Genomic DNA, 20,930 nt, shown 5'->3' on the forward strand with positions numbered 1-20,930 from the left:
TAATGCTAATAATGATAATAAAATGGCGGCTTCACAAACGTTTTTGGGAGTTTGACGGGGCGTGGTTTGCATTCCGCCCAGCCAATCAGACACAGGAACCTTTTTCTCCCACGAAAGTCCCTGCTCTCTAGCAGGGACTTTCTCTAGAACTAATTTAGTTCCTGGGACTTTTTTGTGTGAACGCAACTAAATCGTAGTTCTCAGGAACCTTTGTGGGAAAAGTACTTGGTGTGAACACGCCTATTGATTAGGGCAAGCGTTTCCACCAGGCGGGCGTCTTGCTCGGAACGCCCTGAACTCGAGCCGAGGGCGTCCAAAAAATAATAATAATAATAATTCGAGAGAAGATCGAGAATTTTTATCGCTTGAAATGACGAAAAGGAAAAGGGACCATGACATCCCTCTGTTGGAGGGGCAAAGGAGTCTGGTGGGATTATTTTCCAGCAAAGCGTGTCCGTGACGGAAAGTATACTGCCGGCAAGCCTTGGCGGGGGGTGATAGTAGAGCACGCGCGTGAACTGCGAGTGCCGGAGCTTCGCAGCGGCGAAACTGAGGCTCTGTGGTAAAATGAAGAGCCGTTTAGGAGCCGAAAGAGCCGGCTCTTCTTACTGACTAAAAAGGGCCGGAATTCCCATCACTAATACGTAAAGAGATAGTATCTATAATGGACGGCTCAATTTAAAATTCAAGTCACGTGACACGACGTCACACCACCCCCCCCCTTCGCTCTCGGGGTGGACGCCCTCTCAGCCCTGGTCTGGCAGAAACACTGAGTAGGGCTGCATGTTTTTGAAAAATAACAGACTTGTATTACTTTGATTGATATTGCAATTGATTCACAATATTGGAGGGATTATAATTAGTGCATTTTTATTCTAGAAACCATAGAAAGATACATGTAAGAGTATCTTTGCCGAATAAGCAGCCACCCAATACATTTCACCTGTTCCAGATACATTATGACAGTGTTGCAAAAGTCTGCAGGGGTGCACACATGCTGGGCAAGATACAATACATGTGCTTTATTCACAGTGTTGACCGATTTGTATTTGTATGTCACAGTTATTTTCTTAACCCCATATCCATCCACGCCCAGATTTAATCACCAGAAATGCAGAAATGTGGGACTGAGCCTTGAGGCATGTTGGCCATAATGGAATTTGAAACCAGAGTCATTCGGTGATTTTGATCTCCAACCACATATTGTTGGGTCTTTATTGGCCATCTTTCATTCCAGCCTAAGGCTATAAGCTGTGTTAGTTCTCAGACTGAGGAATGAAGCTTGCAGATGTCTAAAAAAAAAGAATAATTTATTCAGGGATGGTTTTCACATTTCATGGTAATAAAGAGAGCACAGATTAATCTCCAGAGTATTCAGTGTGCAAGATTAAAGAATTTATAGCGAAGTTCCTTCAAAGACAATAATTAAATGGTAGGAAATCAGGCCACATGGAGTAAGTAGTGCATGAAGAAGTCTGTGTGTTGTTCTTGGACTTCTGAGGTCAAGTATCCACAGACTTATGAACAAAAGACTTCATTTGATATTTTGTACCCACCATACTGTGACACATGTTTTAGTGCCAAGTTGAGTTTGCACCATATATGAAATGTGATTAGCCGGATAGCCAGACTGCATGTCCATTCTCTTACCAGTCCATTAGTCCGTTTCTCTTGGGGATGATTTGATTCTTCCCTAAACAAAAAAACTATTAATTAATTATGTTTTAGCTGCTCTGATATTTCCGATCTACTAAAGCAGCTTTAGCCACCGGGCTGGAAGCAAGCAATAACCTTACACTAACTTTTGTATAGAGAAGTCAATGTGAAGAACGTTTTTAATTCAAAGACAACACACTAGTTGAATATGGGGTACTGCAGAGCAAGGTGCAGCTGTGATAACATGGACAGAGATACAAGGCTGTGATTAATTCAATCCAAACAGATAATTAATTAATTAAACTATCAGTAAGGTGTATTGAAGACTGTGCCGGCTAAAACGTGTGGGTCGTTTAGTCACATAGATGGTAAAGAAGTAGTTGTAGTTACAATTCCTCGCTATCACTCTATGTTGGCCATCTTTTAACCATTTTTCTACTGTCATCTCACAAGAACCAGGCATTAAATCAAAGGTTTGCTGTGAAAATGTGACAAAAGTGGTTGAATATGCAGAATTTTAACTGCAGCTCATATGCAATAGTCGTGGAGTATACTACCATTTGTTTACAAACCAACACAGGGTATGCTAGCAAAGCTTCTCTCACCAAAAAGAGTGAATAACCATATTGTCATTATGCTATACACTCTACATGCGATGTAGTCTTCATGAGCAGGGATAACAATTGAGGATTTCCCTATCTTTGAACTTTTATTATATTTTGTGCTCTTTAGCAAAAATGTATATAACAAAAAAAATGCTAATTCTGCCTTGCAGCTATCACTAAAAATGTACTTCTACTCTTTAGCTTTCCAGTTAAAAGCAAGTGGAATATCTACTGAATACAGCGGGGGGGATACAGCCACAACATCACTCATTATCCCCACTCTGTTAGTAAGTGGGAGTCTGAGAAATAACAGAACATATCAAGCTTGGAATGCAACGCAGCTGGAACAGACCCTTGAAGGAATCTCCAAATGAAGCCTTTGGTTTCAGGGTCAGAGAGTGTACTCGATGCCAGAGCGTATATCGAGTGTGTGAAAATATGTGAGCAAAAAGCACACATTTGTCAAGGATCTTAATCATGTATACTGTTATGAAAGGTTTGAGCAAAAAGAAAAAAGGAGTCTGTGTGGGTCTAGAGCCAAAACCCAGTTTTCCTTTCAAATATTCAAATGAAATATGGTTTCCTAGCCAAAGTGAAAACCTGGAGGGTTTGAACATCAGGTCAGTCAACATCATCAAGAGCATTTATACTACATGCTGCCACATTTCCATCTATTAGGCTTTCGTCTGACGGCCAAAAGCAACAACAGCGAATATAACGTCTGCCATGACCCACATCCATCAGCCGTTAAAAAGACTTCAACGAGATATTTTAAAAGCAGGCAGACAGGTGAGAGGTCTGGAAGACGTCAACAATGAAAATACCTTATATCACCACTGGCTCAGCCTTTGTTTCTTCTACACCGCAGAACAATAGTGATGGCAGGAGTAGACTATCCCACACCCTTTACGCGGTTCAAAAGGAGAATATCTGACACCATTAAATCATTGACTCCAACAGCTCCAGCCCATTACGGCGGTTTAGGATGTGCTGAATAGCTGAACTCTGGCTGCTCTGAGAGGAGGAGACGCTCTTTTAAATCACACGCTTCGGTGAAAGGACAACGTTTGACAGGTAGAGCAGCAGCAGGCAGCTTTTAGCCGGAGTTAAGTCATTAAGGTCAACACCTAAGCTAATTGTCCTCATATGTATGCATAGCGATACAGCTGTTGGTGCCTGTTAACTTTTTAATGGAAAACTGCAAAAAGTATTTGTTTTTAAATGGCAAGGATGTTAAACTAAAGCTGATGTGTCTTTTAATTATTCAACAGTTGCTTTTCATTTGCATTGTTGCATTATTACCTCACATTATAGCTCATTAAAGTAGCTAATGTTCAAGGTCAACACTAAGCGAACAGTTTATCAGCAAAGCCTTGAGTTTCCCAGATAATCAGAAATGTTTGAAAAGCCAACATTCCTTGAAATGTGAGGTTGAAATATTTAAAATGTTTGAATGAAAGACATTAGAACGTAGGAAACAAAGCAGTTAAGATTAGTATATCTGCAAAGTCTTTTCTGGATAAAAACACTTTTAATATTTTGTTGAATTATTTTGTTTCTACTTTATTAAACCACATAGAAAGAGATCCCCATAGATCAAACATAACTCAAAGTAGAACAACTGTTCTTTTGGATTAAAGCCTGTAGATTACACCGTGTTGGTTAATCATGCATACTGCAAGAACACATCTTTACCAAGCTGCATGGTTGACCACATGCATACAAAGCGTCACACGGGCAGATAAACAAACGGGAGCACGGCACACGGTTGCTGGTGTTGGAGCATTGAGGATTGTCCCTGTGCTTTAGATCAAACAGGGAAGATACCTTGTGGCTCCATATAACATGACAGCGTCACTGCGATCTGCTCCTTTATCATCCACCATCGTGCAACAAGCCACATATCAGAGACCGAAACAGAAGTGACTCATAACTCTGACACTTGGCTGACCTCGCATAACACTGATGTCATGTCACACGCAACAAGTGTGAAATCAAGTGCATAGTGCGTGAGAAACATGCTAAACTAAATCTTCAACCTATCACATTGTGGAGGTGTTATTAGTCAGCTGGGTCACTTCTGGAGGACAGAGGATTACTTTAATTTCTTCTGACATCCTCCCACCTGGATGACTCAGGTGACACGCCACTGGCTTTTGGTAGGTGCAATGTTATTGCCCGATAGCTGCTAAATGTACTCGGTATATGTCACGACCTGAAGCTGACAGAATGAATTATTAAGAAATCCAAAAGAAAAGTAGGACCGGCTCTGCCTTGATGGCAGGCAAAGCTGAAGTTTTTAGACATGGCTGCCTTCCAGCCCAAACTGCACTTTATCAGACTCGTTGACCTTCTAAAACCTGGAGTGCTTTTTTAAGGGAGAGACTACATTGCCAAGTCGGTGATGTCATAAAAAGGGGAACAATGTTGTTTATCACAGAGAATGTGACATTTAGAGAAACTGAAGTGCGGCTGAGCTTTGTGGAGTTGAAGACCTTACTTTGGAGATGTGAAACTATGAGTGCTATGGGGGGACTTAACGTTCTTAAGACCTTGATTCTTATTTCCAGTCTGACTAGAAATACATTTTTTAACAACCTATAATTTAGCAGGAGCAGCACTTTGAATTAGCATAACAAGCAACATGCCTGCTAATTTTGATCATTAATTCATGTGTACAGGGACAGGCCATTAGAATAAATATGAACAGTTTCTGCCCCAGATCTTATCAAGAATATCAGTAACTAAATTATGAATGTGATACCCTATTGATATCCATAAAGATTGCATTATTCCACTTGTCCTTTCCAATGTTGCATCAGAGTACAGACCTAGTTACAGGACTGAGAGAGGATTGTGTTTACATGGGGGGATTCATTTCCTGTTCCACAAAAAAACATATCACAAATTAAAAACACGAGGATTACCATCTTGTCTGAGTACCACTACTGTTTCAGTGTGTGTGTGTGTGTGTGTGTGTGTGTGTGTGTGTGTGTCGTCGCTAGGAAGACATACCCCTCGGAGGAACAGACAGATTAGCGAGTGGATTATTGCTTCCAGCACGGCGTTCAAGCTGCATTCCCAGGAACGTCTCCTTAACAAGCATCACAGTCCCCTCCAGGTCGCCCGCAGCCAACCCCACAACCCGACAAAGGAGAGGAAAAGTGATCTGATGGCACTCTGTGTAATTTCTCCTTATCTCCCTTTTCTTAGCAGGATAGTCAAAACGCCTTTGACCCTGAGCTGCAACCTTGTGATGTTTCAGTGTGTTTGTATGTGGCGTGGCCCTCACAGGAGCTCCTGTTGAGGCCTCCAGAGAAAGAGGGAGAAAAAGAGGGAGGATAAAGGCCTGGAAGGAGACACAGTCAGGGGGAGGGGAGAAGGGGATAGTTGGTCTTATGACAGAGGGGGTCTGCAGCTAACAAGCGGTGTGAGCCACAGAAGGTGTGTGTAGCGGAGCGTGAGGAAACAGTTGAGACAGCGCAGGCCCACTGAGATGACCGTGGAGCTAATGCTATTTTAGTGAGATGCTAACGGCATGCCTGGGCCCTGGTGCTCTGCCTTTCCACACGGATCACAGGGGCCCACAGCACAATGAAAGGAGACACCTCAGGTCTGCGGGGGAGGTATTACTAGTGACACGTCTTTTGGGCACCGGTTGGGACTCCTTTACCATCTGAGCCTCTCGTATCATGACTCACACGCAGGCATGTTGGTTATATAAAGAGACCCCTAAATGCAATGTGGCGTGGAAGGTGAGGTAGAACAACGCTCAGAGCAGAAAAAGATTACTGACACTTCAAATCGAGGTACACGGAGAACGCTTTATAAAGCAAGGCACCTTGGGTAATTTGACCTGAAGGGAGTTGAGATATCTCTCAAGGTTAGCAGGCATTCAAGCTGTTCTCTCTCTCTCTCTCTCTCTCTCTCTCTCTGTTTTCTTTGTTCTTCTTTAGTTTAGTGTCATAACGCATCGCTTTAATTGTAGGCCTATACTTGAACTAGTATCACTCAAATCAACAACACAATTAGACATGTTCAAAGATGTTAAGCTAAAGAGAGCTTATAGACTTCTACTCACAGATGTTGCACAAAACAAATATGTTTCAATACAGTAAAAGCACTTTTTGTATTTTCCTGTCAATGCTTCTTTTACACAATCAATGTTCAAAAATAAATGTATTCTCTATACAAAAACTGACATTTATGTTCAATCTGAAACAACAGCATTGGAAAGACTATGAAGGCTACTCATACTGTTACTACATCTTTACTCTAGAACTGACACAAATGTCAGTTAAAATGTATTTTAAGTGACAGTACGTTTTAAAAAGGGAAAGGGGGGAGAAAGGGAAATTGTAAGCCCTTACGATGATTTATGGTAGACCTATTTACGTAAAGAACACATTTAAGTTACAAAATACAGTAGGCAAACGTAATGTATGTCAAGGCAAAGGCTTACACATCACACCACACAGCCATTTCTTCCATACACTGTAGCAATATCATTTTCCTACCTTCCTTCCTCATAACGGGGGTTACATTATAACTAGTTATATAAACACAGGCGGAGCCCTCTACTGGACTCTATGGGTACTACTCTCTATCATGCTATGCGTGCATTCACCTACTGAGTTGCATAAACGTAGCCGGCCAAGAGGGGCGAGCCTACCCGAATGCTTGCGCAGGCCCACAGTATATAACGTGTCTACGCTTCCCGACTGTCATCCTACACCCTCTTCAGCGAGCGGCATAGGAAAGACAGGGCCCCCAGGTAGAGGGCTCCGCCTGTGCTTATATGACTAGGGTAACAATACGTAACCCCCCGTTATATATCACACAGGCTCCACCCTCAGTCATATAAGCACAGGCGGAGCCCTCTACCTGGGGGCCCTGTCTTTCCTNTCAAGTATCGATTCTTCTTCTTCAATCCCTTCATACATGAGCAAAGTTGCGTCACACATCTCATAGCCTCCTTCCTGCTCGGATGTTTTGCGGACATTTGATACCATCATGGCCTCCTGGGACCTCTTGGCCTTTGTGTTGTCCCTGTCGCTAGTGATTGTCATTGGAGAGAGCTGCTGGAATTTTGCTGTTGGACAGAAATGTCAATATGTTGATACTCTTTGGAGCTCTTCTTTCCGTGTTTTACTGACGGCAGGGACTTTGAACCTGATTAATATTACCTCGCCTGATGAAGGAGGAGGAACAGTGCGCCATTCTTTGAAATGCTGCATTAAATGTAATGTAATACGGCAAATTTTATACAAGAAGCTCTGGATTGTAACCTTTGATAAGAGGGAGGTTTTATTAATTTTTACGTTGTCTGTGTTTCGTTGCCTTTTTCCTGTGATAAGAGATGACATATGCTGTGTGGTGTGTTGGTCCCGGTGCGTCGAGTGTGATGCATACCTCCCCTAACCTGACCTGCGCTGATGCATATGCTCAGGCATGGTAGGGCCAGCACCCTGCCGCAATCTCCGCCCTGCTTCCTCCGCGTCCTTACGTCTTCTTAATTTATTCCTAACAGAGGCCCTCCCCTATTATGCTTTTGGGCGTTTCCCTCTCATTAGTGTGTCCTATTTAGGATTTTTGTGCATGCCTGAAACACCTTCCATAGGACTCCTCTCGTTTCACTTATGAACATCGTGAATCATTATGCAACCTTGCGCCTCCGGATATGTCTTATACATTGTCGTGATGGCTCAGGGCAGGACATCTCTAAGGCCCGCCACACGCAGACGGTACGGCGTATCTGCTGCCAGTTCACTATCAGATAGCGGCTTCGTCCACACAAGGCCGACATGGGAAACACGGAAAACGACAACGATAACGGGTCCAAGGGGGTAGATTTCTGCAAACGAAACGCTCTGGGGGGGCAAACGGCTCCGTGTTTACGGGGCCTATCGATCATTTTCCTGATAACGTTGAAGCAATAGCCCCCGCCTCTCCTCCACCATCTCCTGCTCAGAGATCAGCTGTTCCTGCAGAGCAGGGGGAGGAAAGAGAGGCTCCGTTTCTTATTCCTTCTATGTATTATATAGAGTCGTTATTCATTTGTTCTAAAGCTCAATAAATAACAAAGAAGACCTTTGACCGGCACTTGTCTAATTTTGTCCGGAAGATTTAAACTTTACATGTTGACCGGCAAAAAAAATCGAACTGAAACTGCCGCATGGTCCCCTCGTTCCTTGGAAGAGACGAAGAGGTGGGTGTTTTTCATCTGCTGGTGGACTACCGGAGATAATTACAGCAGGAGCAAACGCTTGCCTCGGGGAGGGAGAAAAAGAGGCAGAGCGTCCACAGCGGAGAATAAACAGAAGGGCAACCATGGCAACCATGCGCGGGAGGTCTTCTTCGCTGCTTTTGTGCAGGACTACAGCGCCACTTAGAGGCCTGGCATATGTACCACAGCGTCTCCAGCGCTTTCGAGCGGTCTCGTGTGAACGGACACGTTTCTGGGGCCTGTTGCGTGTGGACGGCGGAAGACTTTTTTGATAACAATTGCGGTCCGTTTGCGTTATCGTCCTCATGTGGCTCCAGCCTAAGTGGTTGACCAATCACAACAGAGCCGGCCAGCTAACCAATCAGAGCAGACTGGGCTCTGGTTTCAGACAGAGGGTGAAAAGAGGTGCTGCACAAGGCATTATGAGACAAATAAAGAGCTTTTTGAACATTAAAGCATGGAGACATGTCACAGGAGAGACACTACATACTGATGAACCTGAAAATGAACTGAGAATGAAATACGGCTCCTTTAGCCAAAATGTTTAATGAGACACTGCAATGATTGTGGTTATGTTTATAGGCTTTATTGTATGATGAGCTGGTAACGTAAACATTTTTTAAGGTCATGTTAATATATTGTACGATAACATAAAAATGATCAATCATCGTGAATGCACAACTGATTCCACTTTGGCATGCATGCGTTTGCCAGGTTTCACCCCTTCTGTCTCCCCCTTTTAACTCGGTCTCTTTCATGAATGCACTGATGGCCTGAAAACATCTTAAAAAATACAAAATAAACTATGAAATCCTGGCATGCTAACCAAATTTCTTGAGTTAGACTTGCATTTTATAAACTGACCTCAGCTTCCCTCCTGCCTCTCCGGGGCCTTGACCTTGTCCATGTTGATTGCTGGTGTAAATAATCGACATAAATAGTTTGTTAGTTCTTTCAGGCATTGGGCTCACAGGGTTAACCCAGACAAATTGAATATGTACAGTAATGTGTTGGAGAGGTGCTGTTGGTACGTTTCAGAGCATATGGTCGTGTTGTTCTCTCCAGGCCGCTCACAGACAGGTTCTGATCAAAGTGCTTCCAGCTGCTTTACAGATAAACTGCAGGGCGTGGACGGGAAGACGCTGTGTCTGGAGGAATACCTTCACTAAAATGTCCCATTTGCATTTGTTCTACAGACCCATGTGTATTCGCCACACACACACACACACACACACACACACACACACACACACACACACACACACACACACACACACACACACACACACACACACACACACACACACACACACACACACACACACACACCAAAATACCTTTCTCCTCACACAGCCTTTCTTCTGTCTGTTTTAAGTCAAAAGAATAATCCCCTCTTATTCTGAATATAAATATCACATCTGTTTTCGACACAGTTGCATAATGATGAAAAAAACTTACATTTGTTTTCTTTCTTCTATTTTCCTAGACTACTATCATCCTGAGGCCAAGAGCTTTTCACACACCCTTGGTTTCAGTTCCAGATCCATGGTACACACACCCAGTCGCGTCATGGCTGTGAGTATGAACACTATGATGCATGCGAGAAAACATCTTAAGAGCTGTCCGGCACACATGAGCGAGAAACTCTGCAGCTTTGGGATACTTTTAGTGTAGCTCAGGTCAAAGACAGGAAACACAAACAACTGTTGTTTCATTACAATTGTATTGTCTTTAAATATAATCAATACATTTTTTTTGTTCTTCTGTGTTTCTCTTTATCTATTTCCTCTGTTTTTGTGTCGAAGTGACTAATAGCTACACAAAATTTTGGATGGAAACGTGAGCGTAAGAGCGTACAATTCGATGTGAGATTTGGTTGGTTTGGAGTACAACAAGCTCAGCTTTGTGTTATTTAAAATATTGAATTGTCTTGGTGAATATTGAGCTGATTAATATAATGTGGATGGGTATGAGATCAACACTTCTCATTCAGTGAGACTTTGTAAGACAACAACCAATGTGCAGAACAAGCAAAAGTTAAAGAAAACATTGTATTTGTTCTGGTCTTTACGTTAAATAATTTCGGACATAATTAATGTATTTTATTGAACATACATTAATGATTTGGCATCTCCCAATGTGATTATCTTAGCAGCCATTTTCGTGGCTACAGTGCTATTCCTAAATATTGGATCAAAATGGTTGTCCCCACTACGCACTTAGACACAAACACATGGGAAAATAGGGTCCAGGATCAGCCTTGTAACTCTTTTTACTGTAGTCTCCAATCCAAAAATGTGTTTTGACTTTTGTGTAAACTCTCGCAGTCAAAAGATACAGGTCACAAGGCAAGGCAAGGCAAGGCCCTCTGATTCTAGGGAGTTCTCACTAATTGAGATCTTTTCTGATGCCAGGATTTCCCAGTCCGTGTCCCCAGATTCATTATTTTGTGTTTGTAACATTGGGTGTCTGAACGCCTAGCAAGATTCTTTCCATTAAACACTCACAGCAGTTCTATGTTTTTCGTTAATTGGAAATAGGGGCCAAACACCAAAAGTAAGGTATCATTAGGCAATATTGCTGAGGTCCCTAAAATAACGCTGTTTAGTTGAGTTAGGTAGCTGCCCTCACATGACCTCGGGGACCTCAGTGTTAGCGATAACTCTGCTGAGAAATGTTAGCCGCCACATTGCTAAGTCTGACAGAACATGACACCCACAGGAGAGTTCAATGAGTTGTGAGTGGAAGTTGCAAAAAACTGTAAAATGATAAACCACGTGTTGTAACCAACATCCAACAGCTTCCACAGACTGGTTTAACTCTGACCCTGCTGGGAGCAGGTTTCCTGAAGGGGTATCGGCAGCATTGTGCTCAGTTTTCCCTCCAAATAAAGCGATTTGAATGTATAAATAATTAATATAAATTCCCCACTTCTTGTACATAATTCAGTGGGTTTTAAGATGTCACACACACACACACACACACACACACACACACACACACACACACACACACACACACACTGGATGGCAATGAGCCAATATTGAGTATGAAAAAGGTTTCCTCTCTGGTCTAATTATCCAACATCGCCGCCCAAATTCAGAACAATGTGAAGGCAGGAGGAAAATGTAAACCGGAAGTGTGTGTGTTCCTTTAAAGCCGTCGGTCTAACAATGCTCAGCAGCCGTGAGCTTCCTGCAGTTTACAGGCGCAGGCTTTAATAAAGCAGAGAGGAAGAGCTGCCCAATGGAGCCTCTGAGTTTCAGTGTTAGTCGCCTCAAGCATCGCCCCTTATAACACTTCTGAGAAAAGAAGATTTTAGAAATACTCTTCTCTCCTTGGCTCTACTTTAATAACTTCTCTACAACTCTTTTTGCAGTACTGAGGAAGTTCAATGAGCTTTTAAAAGAGATTTTTAGGCTGGATGCCAATTTGAGTTACCTTACATTTGAAGTACTATGTAGGTTTGTGTGGGCTTAATAATGAAAATGTCACATTAAAAGCGTTTGAGTTTTAATTGTTACCAGTTAATGTGTCCTCTAGTGATCGGACAGTAGAAGGTTTTATCGTAGAGCACGATTAGAAAAACTCACGATAACTTATAACTGTAGTGAATTTCCATTATTGTTATTGGGAATATTAGGTCTTAAATATCTTTACAGGACTGACTTGAAAAAGAGGTCTAGCTCGGTATCATGGTACAGACATGAGAAATATAGTCTGATTAAAGTAATAATATTATTATGTTAGCAAAAAGCATACCAATACAATATGCTGTTTTTGAAGTGCCCATCCTCCATTCTTATTTAACTACCCGTAGGGCAGCTAGTATACATCAACAGATTTTCTGCTTTCACGCGCATCGTATTCTGGATCTGGTTTGGACTGTAACAGCAATACTTCATATTTCACTCATGCATACACACACATATGAAACATCTCTGTATTCTGGGAAGAAAATGTTGTTGTTTGCAGTCACTTATTTTTGACATATTAAAAAGGTGTACAGTCATGGCAACCAAAGGCCAAGAATTGATAATTTCTCTCTAATGGTGGCCAACAGCAACCTGGCAACCGTTTCTGTCTAGATGTGCAGTTACATTCATAATGTGTCCTTTCATGTCAGAAATTCAGAACAAATTCATATTTATCTTCGCCTTCTGCAGTGCTGCTTCTGACCCCTCCTCTCTCCTCAGATGCCCACCGCCCCCCTGCGCTCCTCGGGGGTGTCGGCCCGCTCGGCAGTGTCGGCCCGCTCGGCGGTTGAGAGCGGCTCGCTGAGCCACCGGGGGGGCAGTGTGATGCAGAGCAGCTTCCTGTCCTCTCACAGCAGGAACACTCGCTCCAAGTCCCTGTGCCAAGCAGACCTGGAAACCCTCCCCCTCTCTGTGCCCGCTCCCCCAGAGAACCCCTGCTACTCCATCTCTATACCCCTCCCCGGCACCCTCAGGCGCAGCCTCAGCGGGACCCTGGCCCAGGACAGGGGCCTCTTTCACCAGGAGGCGGAGCTACCCTCTCAGTACACCTATAAAGGCCCCTCCCACCGCACCATCAGCCGCATCACCAACCGCCAGCAGCAGAGCCAGCAGCAGAGCGCCGCTTTCGGACAGGAGGGCTGGGGGGGGACCGGCAGGGGGGTCCCCACGGCAGGGGATGGCTGGGGGACGCAGTGGCAGCAGCATGTGTCCAGGGCCAACCATGTCTCGGGGAACGGGCTGTACCTGGCCCCCATCCGCCGGACCGCCTCCACCCACAGCGTGAGGAGTGTGGGGAGGGGAGTGGACATCCTGGATGGAGCGTCCATACACAGCAACGACCCTCTGGAGGAGTGAGACATGTTCTTTATTCACAGTACACACCCTCTGGAGGAGTGAGACACCTTCTTTATTCACAGTACACACCCTTTGGAGGAGTGAGACACCTTCTTTATTCACAGTACACACCCTCTGGGCCCATTCTGGGTCCGCTGTACATGTTGCTCTAAGTGTAGGCCCGTAAAGATAATTATTATTATAACCTGTGTGTGTGTGTGTGTGTGTGTGTGTGTGTGTGTGTGTGTGTGTGTGTGTGTGTGTGTGTGTGTGTGTGTGTGTGTGTGTGTGTGTGCGTGTGCGTGTGTAGTATGCGGGGTATGGACATGCCTACAGCTGTCCGATATTTGTTGGAGTCAGATGCTGGCCTGCAAGTTCTGGGAGCCGCGTACATACAACACCAGTGTTACCATAGCAACGATGCCAAAAACCAGGTAGAGCGCTTACACCTGCAAAATAATACTGCACCATGAAATGCATTCAAATCTCAGTGAGTGATGTCATTATTAGGGTGCTTGATCTTGAAAGAGAAAAAAGGCTTTTAATTTAGTTTAGAATATTGCTGTAAAGCATTATGAATATTACAGTGCATTTAACTATAACTGTAGTTCCTCTCCTCTCTCGCCCCCCCCCCCTCAGGTCCGTGCTCTGCATGGCGTTCTGGCTCTGGTGGAGCTGTTCGGCAGTGACAAACAGGAAGTGCAGCGTTACGCCACGGGCGCCGTGAGGAACCTGATCTACGAGAACGCGGACAACAAGGCGGCGCTGATAGACGCTGGAGGAGTTCTGAGTCTGGTCAACATGCTGAGCAAACCTGACGAGGAGCTGCAGAAGACCATCACAGGTACTGAAGAGTTCTGATCCACTATCCGGGTCCATAGGAGTCAAGTAGAACCTTCTCTCTGGGTTCCTATGTGCCAGCTCTTAGGAATTAAGGACAGAGAGACAAGCTTTGCTCAAATTGGACCCTGATCCAAGGCGACTGTAAACTGTCCAGGTGTCAATGGAGACCATCCAAACATTCTGAATGCCTTCCTTTTACTTTGTGAGGGTCATCTATTGGGATTATTTGCTTAAAAACACACATTTAAAATAACTAGGAAATAAAAAATTCATATATGATTTTTTTTTTGCCATATTTTAATAATTTGTTAGAATTCCCATTTTAATAGCTGTGTAATATTGCTGTAAAAAGATTCCCAGGTGCATTTATTTGATTCCTTGTGTAAAAACTGCCTTTTTCAAGATTACATTTGAACTAATCACAATAACGTTATAATATAATATAATATTTTTTCTGAACAAAGTTTGAACTCACCATGATAACTCAATCCTAATCCTAAAGGTTAGTGTTAGAAAAAATATCACTCGACACCGGTTTGAGAATCAATAATCAGGTACTAATTTATTCTTGCAAGAAGGAGCAAATCACACACAGGAATGTGGTTCCACTCACACACATGAGGTAGGCTGCTCAAAGGAACAGGAAATCACATCAAGCTTACTGTATATAGTCTAAGTACAGTCCAACTCATAGTCGTAAATCGATTTGGTGTCGGCAGGTCTCCGTACATGCAGGTATTCCCATTTACGATGATGCTGCTCTTTGCCCCTGAAAGGGTAGGAAGACAAGAGTAGGTGTCTTCCCATCTGTAGATAAACAAAGTGAAGGATGCCCTGGCTCCTTCTATCTAAAGAGGAGGCAGCTGCAAGGTCATACACAGCACCAACGGTTGTTAGATAACATAGGAATACCAAGTCACTTGTATTTTCCCCAACAGTTAGCCGTTAGCTTCTTGCCGCCCACTGTCACATCATCCGGGTGTCCCATCTTTTATTTGAGAGATTAAGGTCTGAACGCAGAAAGCAGAATGAAGAGGTTGTTTGTTGTGTCCTCAGGCATCCTGTGGAATCTGTCCTCCAGAGACAACCTGAAGGAGAAGCTGTCCAAAGAGGCGTTATCAGAGCTGACGGAGAAGGTTCTGGTCCCTCTGTGCAGCAGACTGCCTCTGAGCCCGTCTGAGAGAGACGTCTTCTACAACACCAGCGGCTGCCTCAGGTCTGTCCACTCACAGCCTGCTCCTCATCTTTTCTTTTTAACGGAAAGACTTAATGTCATTATACCAAAAGTTTGAATTTGTCCCTTTTGCAAGTTAGTACTATACACAAAGTATATCTAAGGCTGGTGGGAAAGTCATGTTTTGCCGTAATTTGTTCTTAGTTAAGGGAAGAAAAACTAAATGTTACATGGGAACTCAGAGAAGAACCAAATTGCAGTTCACTCTATCTACATGACATCTGTGACTCTGCTCTTCCTGCTCTACGGACACTTTGCAATGGTTGTGTTTCGGGTCTGAAAACACAAATATTAACTATGTGGGTTTTCTTCTTTTTACAAAACGACATGACAATGAGATTGCCAAATCATATTAAGTCAAGTTCATATAGACCTCATTCTTAATTTCCATCGTATGGAGCTGAATATTGAAGTTAAACCAGATGTATACAGCATGTCTTCCAGGAGATATCATTACATGTAAGTGCAGCATGCTCCAAAAAGTAAAATAAAAAGGTTGATAGTGGAGAAGTTGCTTCTGAAGGGTCTAAAGAGATATTCATAAGCTTTGTGCTAAAGCTGCTCAAATATGAATTGTAGTAGCACACAATTACGTTCTGATAGCCTGGGTTTGATGAGTCTGTGTGTGTGTTTGTAGGAACTTGAGCTCAGTGAATGAGAGGACGAGACAGAAGATGAGAGAGATGCAAGGCCTGGTGGACTCTCTGGTGTCTTACATTCAACAGGAGGACAGGGCAGACGACAAGGTAACGGACGCGCGCTGTTAAAGCCTTTGACATGATTACACTGTAAAAAGTGATTCTAAAATCACTCTGATCATCACAGTCAGTGAAAAACACTGGCAGCCCCTTCAAAGCTTCAGTTACTGAGCAGAAGCAAACAAAGCTGGAGAGAAAAAGAACAAAAAGATGAGATTGCACAAAATAAAAAACTAAACGAAGGGATTATGATTTTGGGATGTCATATGACTGTCCGTACTTTAAATTCATAAGATTTGGCACAACCATCCATGATTCAAGGATGAGATGATTAGGTTTGGTGCTCAAAGTTAAAGGTCAAGGTAACTGTGACCTCACTCCTGAGGACAGAATAGCAGAGTTCAGTAAAGACTGGGTTGATATTTGATCTGCTTTAGTTTGGCAGATACTGATCCGTTTAAATATGCTTCAATCCACTCTATGCCAATCCTTAGAATTGGTTCAGGACTTCCGACGAAAGATGTGAATCTGAAAAAGCTCACAGAAAGATCCACTGTCCAACTTCTAAAAAGGTTCAGAAATGCCCAAATACAGCTGAACTATGTGTTTTTAACAAACATTGGGTAAGTATTTGTTGCAGCAGGACCTTGCATTTAGGATTGAGTCAAATTGGACAGCATTGTGGAAAAGTAGGAAAAGGTGAAACAGTGTTACTCATTTCATATTGTAATAGTGAACTTGAATAGTCAACTTAAGGATATATCATTCTTCTAATACTTGGAAGAATCCTCGTATTTTTGCTTTGACTCTTCTCACAAGGTATGTTGTAAGTAAGAAAACGCTCTGCAGTTAGAAGCATATTTGGTGATGTTACTTGAAGTGAAACATAAAGAATGTTAGCCTGTTACCAGTTCAGGCTTTTATCTCTCAGTCCTTCATTCTTTCAGCGGCTCACATGAGCTACAGACGCTTCTCCTCACACTCTGCCTCTCATTGTGGTTTGGCACATTTCACCAAGTTAGGAGCACTGTCAAGAGATGGGATAAACCTTGAACCAACCAGCAGATGATTGATACACACACGGCTTTAATTAGACATCACCATGAACCCTGCCTGCATCTGATTGCTCATTGCACTAACACACAATGAGGGAAAGTCATGGTTTAGAAAAACTCAAAACAAAAGGTGGCTGCTACTTTATCTCTGCCTAAATCTGATGTTTTATAGATAAGGTATAGTTTGAAACACTAAATTCCTTCTCAGCTACTGCACTAAACATGGAAAAGTGGACGTCTATAGGTCCTGTTCATGCATGCTTGTATTTAGTGTGAGATTGTAAATAACACCAGAGAGAAGAACTGAATTTCCCCTCAGGGTTAAATTAAGGTGATCTTAAATCTTTGTCCCTGGACAGATGTTGAAAAGTCACCCTAAAAACGTATTGTAATATTGAGAAAATAACAAGTGAACTAAATGCACATTCACATTCAAAGTGGCAGAAAAGAGCTTGTTTATCAAAAAAGGTGCCAGGGGAGGATCCGCTCAGAATTTCCATCCGGCCCCCGGGCAAAACCAGTTGGGTATCCCTGCTGTATTGGTTCTAGTTAGACAAACCAGTTGTAGCAGGACGATGTTTCCATGCGTCAGTTACCTGTTAAACATTACAGGACATCAGAGGGCTTATTCTACCAGGTTAGATATTTATTTTATTTGATTTATTATTGCTTTTACCACATTGTGTTTGTTTAGGGTTTGGAGAATTCACTGTGTGTGATGAGGAATCTGTCCTACCAGCTGTACACGGAGCTGCCTCCGTCCGTCCGGCTGCGTCTGGAGGGCCCGTCCAGGGCCTCCGCCTCCAGGGAGAGTGAGGCCATCGGCTGCTTCACTATGTATAACAAAAAAAACAACGAGGTAAAAATCCCCTGATACACAACCCCCATTTTAGGATTTTCAGAATCATCATCACAAGAGAAAAAATGTGGACAGTTGTTATAATTTATTAACACACAATAATTATACCCCCCTTTTAAGCCACCACACTCTGTCAAGCACTGTGATTTTACTGATCAATGGAAAATCCATTCCATTTTCACATTTCCATTATGACTGCCTTACTGTTTTCAGCTGATTTTATTACCATCTCAGAGACAACATCAACAATATCCAAACATTTCCTCTCCTGTTCTGGATTATCGAATGAAATGAATATCATCCTCATTGTGTTCATGTCATGGGACCAGTTTATCTTCCACTGGGGAGCTCTCTGTATTGTAAAAAGGTTGCATGTGCCAAGGTCATATACCACTGCTGTATAAAATATTTAGCCAACCAATGTTGGGCCACACTATGCATGCACATGCATCTCAAGTGTGGTTTGTTGTATGCACCATCATTATCAGAAATGACACTTTTTAAAAGATATTACAATTATCAAGTAGCAAAATATCAAGCTCAAGCCGTTGTTCTCGCAGGTATCTCAGTCATAGTTAGATATAATACGTCTGTGGAACACAGAAACTCTAGAAGTGTCTCTGGGTCCACAGGGAGGATCGGTTTACTTCACCAGCAGATCACATTTCTCCTCTCAATAGCAGGCTGTGGAGGCCAATGAAAAGTCAACATGTATGTTCTCATGGAAGAGGAGAAAGGAGAAAGGGACCTCTTTAACCATGTGACCTGCTTTTCCATGTGATGTAGCATTACTTAGCAACGGTTTCATGGAGGCTAAACAGGAAGGTTTGATATCCTGTTCATATGTCCCTGAGGATAGTGACCTGTCTCCCGGGGTGTTTCTCAATGTTGAGTATGCTTGCTCGGTAGCACATGTCTTCCGAGCGTCTTGCTTCAGAAGCGAGGCAAGAATACTTCCTGGCATTCGTAAAACGAAGAGTGGAACAGGCTAGCAAGTGTGCAGGTGTGCGTCATATGAGAGGCCCCGCCTTACATTTTCCGCCAAAGATTTGGGGAAATTGGTCCGTGCGCAAAGCATTGGGGGGATTATAAGACCCAGGAGTCTATACATGTGCAGTCTCGAAATTTCTCCAAACGAAGTACGCCGGGCTCGTTAGAATTCCAAGTATGCTGGACATTGGAACAGTCCTTCGGCGGCACTCGATGACGTAGTATGCTTGAAATAGTGGCACTGGAGCAGCTTTACTCAAGATTGAGAAACACCCCCTGTCTGTTCATCTGGCTAGTTCTTTAGTTATCAGAAAGATGAAACCCAACAGCCTCCTGCTGGCTGCTGCAGAGCTACAGGCTGGGGCCCAACCCTGGCAAGGGCTACTTATAGCTAGCTAGCTAACTAACATACCAGCTAACACAAGAGAAAACATTCTATCAAAAGACGGATAAGAGTGATAAATATCATAACATTTCAACAGAATGCTCTGTATGTTACTGTGCAATAAATGGACATCCTTTCTCTCTTTCACAGCGTAACCAGAATATGTTCATACTGTCTGAAGTGTCCCGACAACCTAATGGCGCTGAGTGGCTTTGGCACCCTAACATGGTGGCGTTGTACAAGCTTGTTCTGCAGAACAGCGACTGCAGCTCCACCAGCCGGGAGGCGGCCGTAGGAGCCCTGCAGAACATCACTGCAGGAGAGGGCCGGGTACGAGCTCAACGTCATACAAATATACAATATGCATGTTTATTCTGAAATGACTGACTCATTATCTTGTGCAGTTGCTTTGGCACTTGAGTCTTCCTCAAGGAAATAAACAACAGAGTGGTGCAGGAATGAGGCCTGAAACACGGAAATTAATTAGCTTTTTTGCGTTTCTAGTTGCCTCGTCTTGAAGTCAATGTTTTTTTGAATTAGTTTTGGCTTCAAGGATGTTAATGTTTTGTTCTAGGACATAACATATATCTGTAAATACCCTCAATGGTAAATGACTGAAGCTTTTACATGTCATAAAAAACATCAGTACGGACTACCAAACGTCAACGCGCATGGGACCGTGACGTAGCTTTTTGGCGATTTCATTTAGTGTTAATTTATGGAGATTATTTTGCAGAACAAAATGTGTGATCATTTCTTTTTTGGCAATATCCAAACTTCTATGGAAAAATAACATTGTATTTTGTAGAGGGAACCAGGGCAATAGCCGCGTTCACACCGCAGTACTTTTCCACTTTAGTTCCACTTTAATTCCGATATAGTTCCGAAATGTCGCATTCACACCAAAGAAATCCTGAACTAAAATTAGTTAATCAGAACCTTTTTTACCCCCTTTTAGAGAGCAGGTACTTTCGTGGGAGAAAAAGGTTCCTATGTCTGATTGGCTGGGCGGAATGCAAACCAGGCCCCGTAAAACTCCCAAAAACGTTTGTGAAGCCGCCATTTTATTATCATTATTAGCATTAGCATTAGCCCAGCACAGAAACGCAAAGAGACTAACACAAAAGAAAACATGGGAGCGGTGAAGATGAGGAGGTGTCGGCGTTCTGGCGATTTACTCAGAAGGCTGCTGGGAGTCCCAGCGGCTTCTACTGAAGCCAGTCCCCAACTCCGGGGACTTCCGGCCGGGGACTTCGGGTGGCAGTATGCACCGGGAAGTGGTTTGCGGCCTACAACAAAATGAACATATTTGACCGTGATTTAATTGAAATACATGTTTCAAAATGATGCCGAAGTAACAACATACTGATACAGTAAAAACCATGAATTAATGCTTTGACAAGTCTGCAGACAGACAGCAGGCGAAAAACCTTTTAAAATGCGTGTTTTCTAAATGGAGATTGGCTAAGCTAACGCAGTATATGCTCCGACCGTCCACACTCACAACAACGGCCTATACAGACATAAATAAACCAGCGACTGTACTCGCCATGACACAGACAGTCTGT

The 20,930-nt window shown here is 43.1% G+C and overlaps 1 protein-coding gene across 1 annotated transcript; it reads left to right on the forward strand.

Annotated features, from left to right (window-relative positions):
* Positions 1-9,975: 9,975 nt before the first annotated feature.
* LOC104964593 (plakophilin-3-like) lies at positions 9,976-19,755 on the forward strand. Its single transcript, XM_010793422.1, has 8 exons — positions 9,976-10,062; positions 12,684-13,315; positions 13,609-13,732; positions 13,938-14,142; positions 15,198-15,357; positions 16,013-16,121; positions 17,823-17,987; positions 19,513-19,755. The coding sequence occupies exons 1-8, from the start codon at positions 10,033-10,035 to the stop codon at positions 19,738-19,740; spliced, it is 1,653 nt and encodes a 550-aa protein (XP_010791724.1). The 5' UTR covers positions 9,976-10,032; the 3' UTR covers positions 19,741-19,755.
* The last annotated feature ends 1,175 nt before the right edge of the window (positions 19,756-20,930 follow it).

The sequence above is a fragment of the Notothenia coriiceps genome, unplaced genomic scaffold (genome assembly GCF_000735185.1).
Source record: "Notothenia coriiceps isolate Sejong01 unplaced genomic scaffold, NC01 NC01_scaffold00037244, whole genome shotgun sequence".
Classification (NCBI taxonomy): Eukaryota; Metazoa; Chordata; class Actinopteri; order Perciformes; family Nototheniidae; genus Notothenia; species Notothenia coriiceps.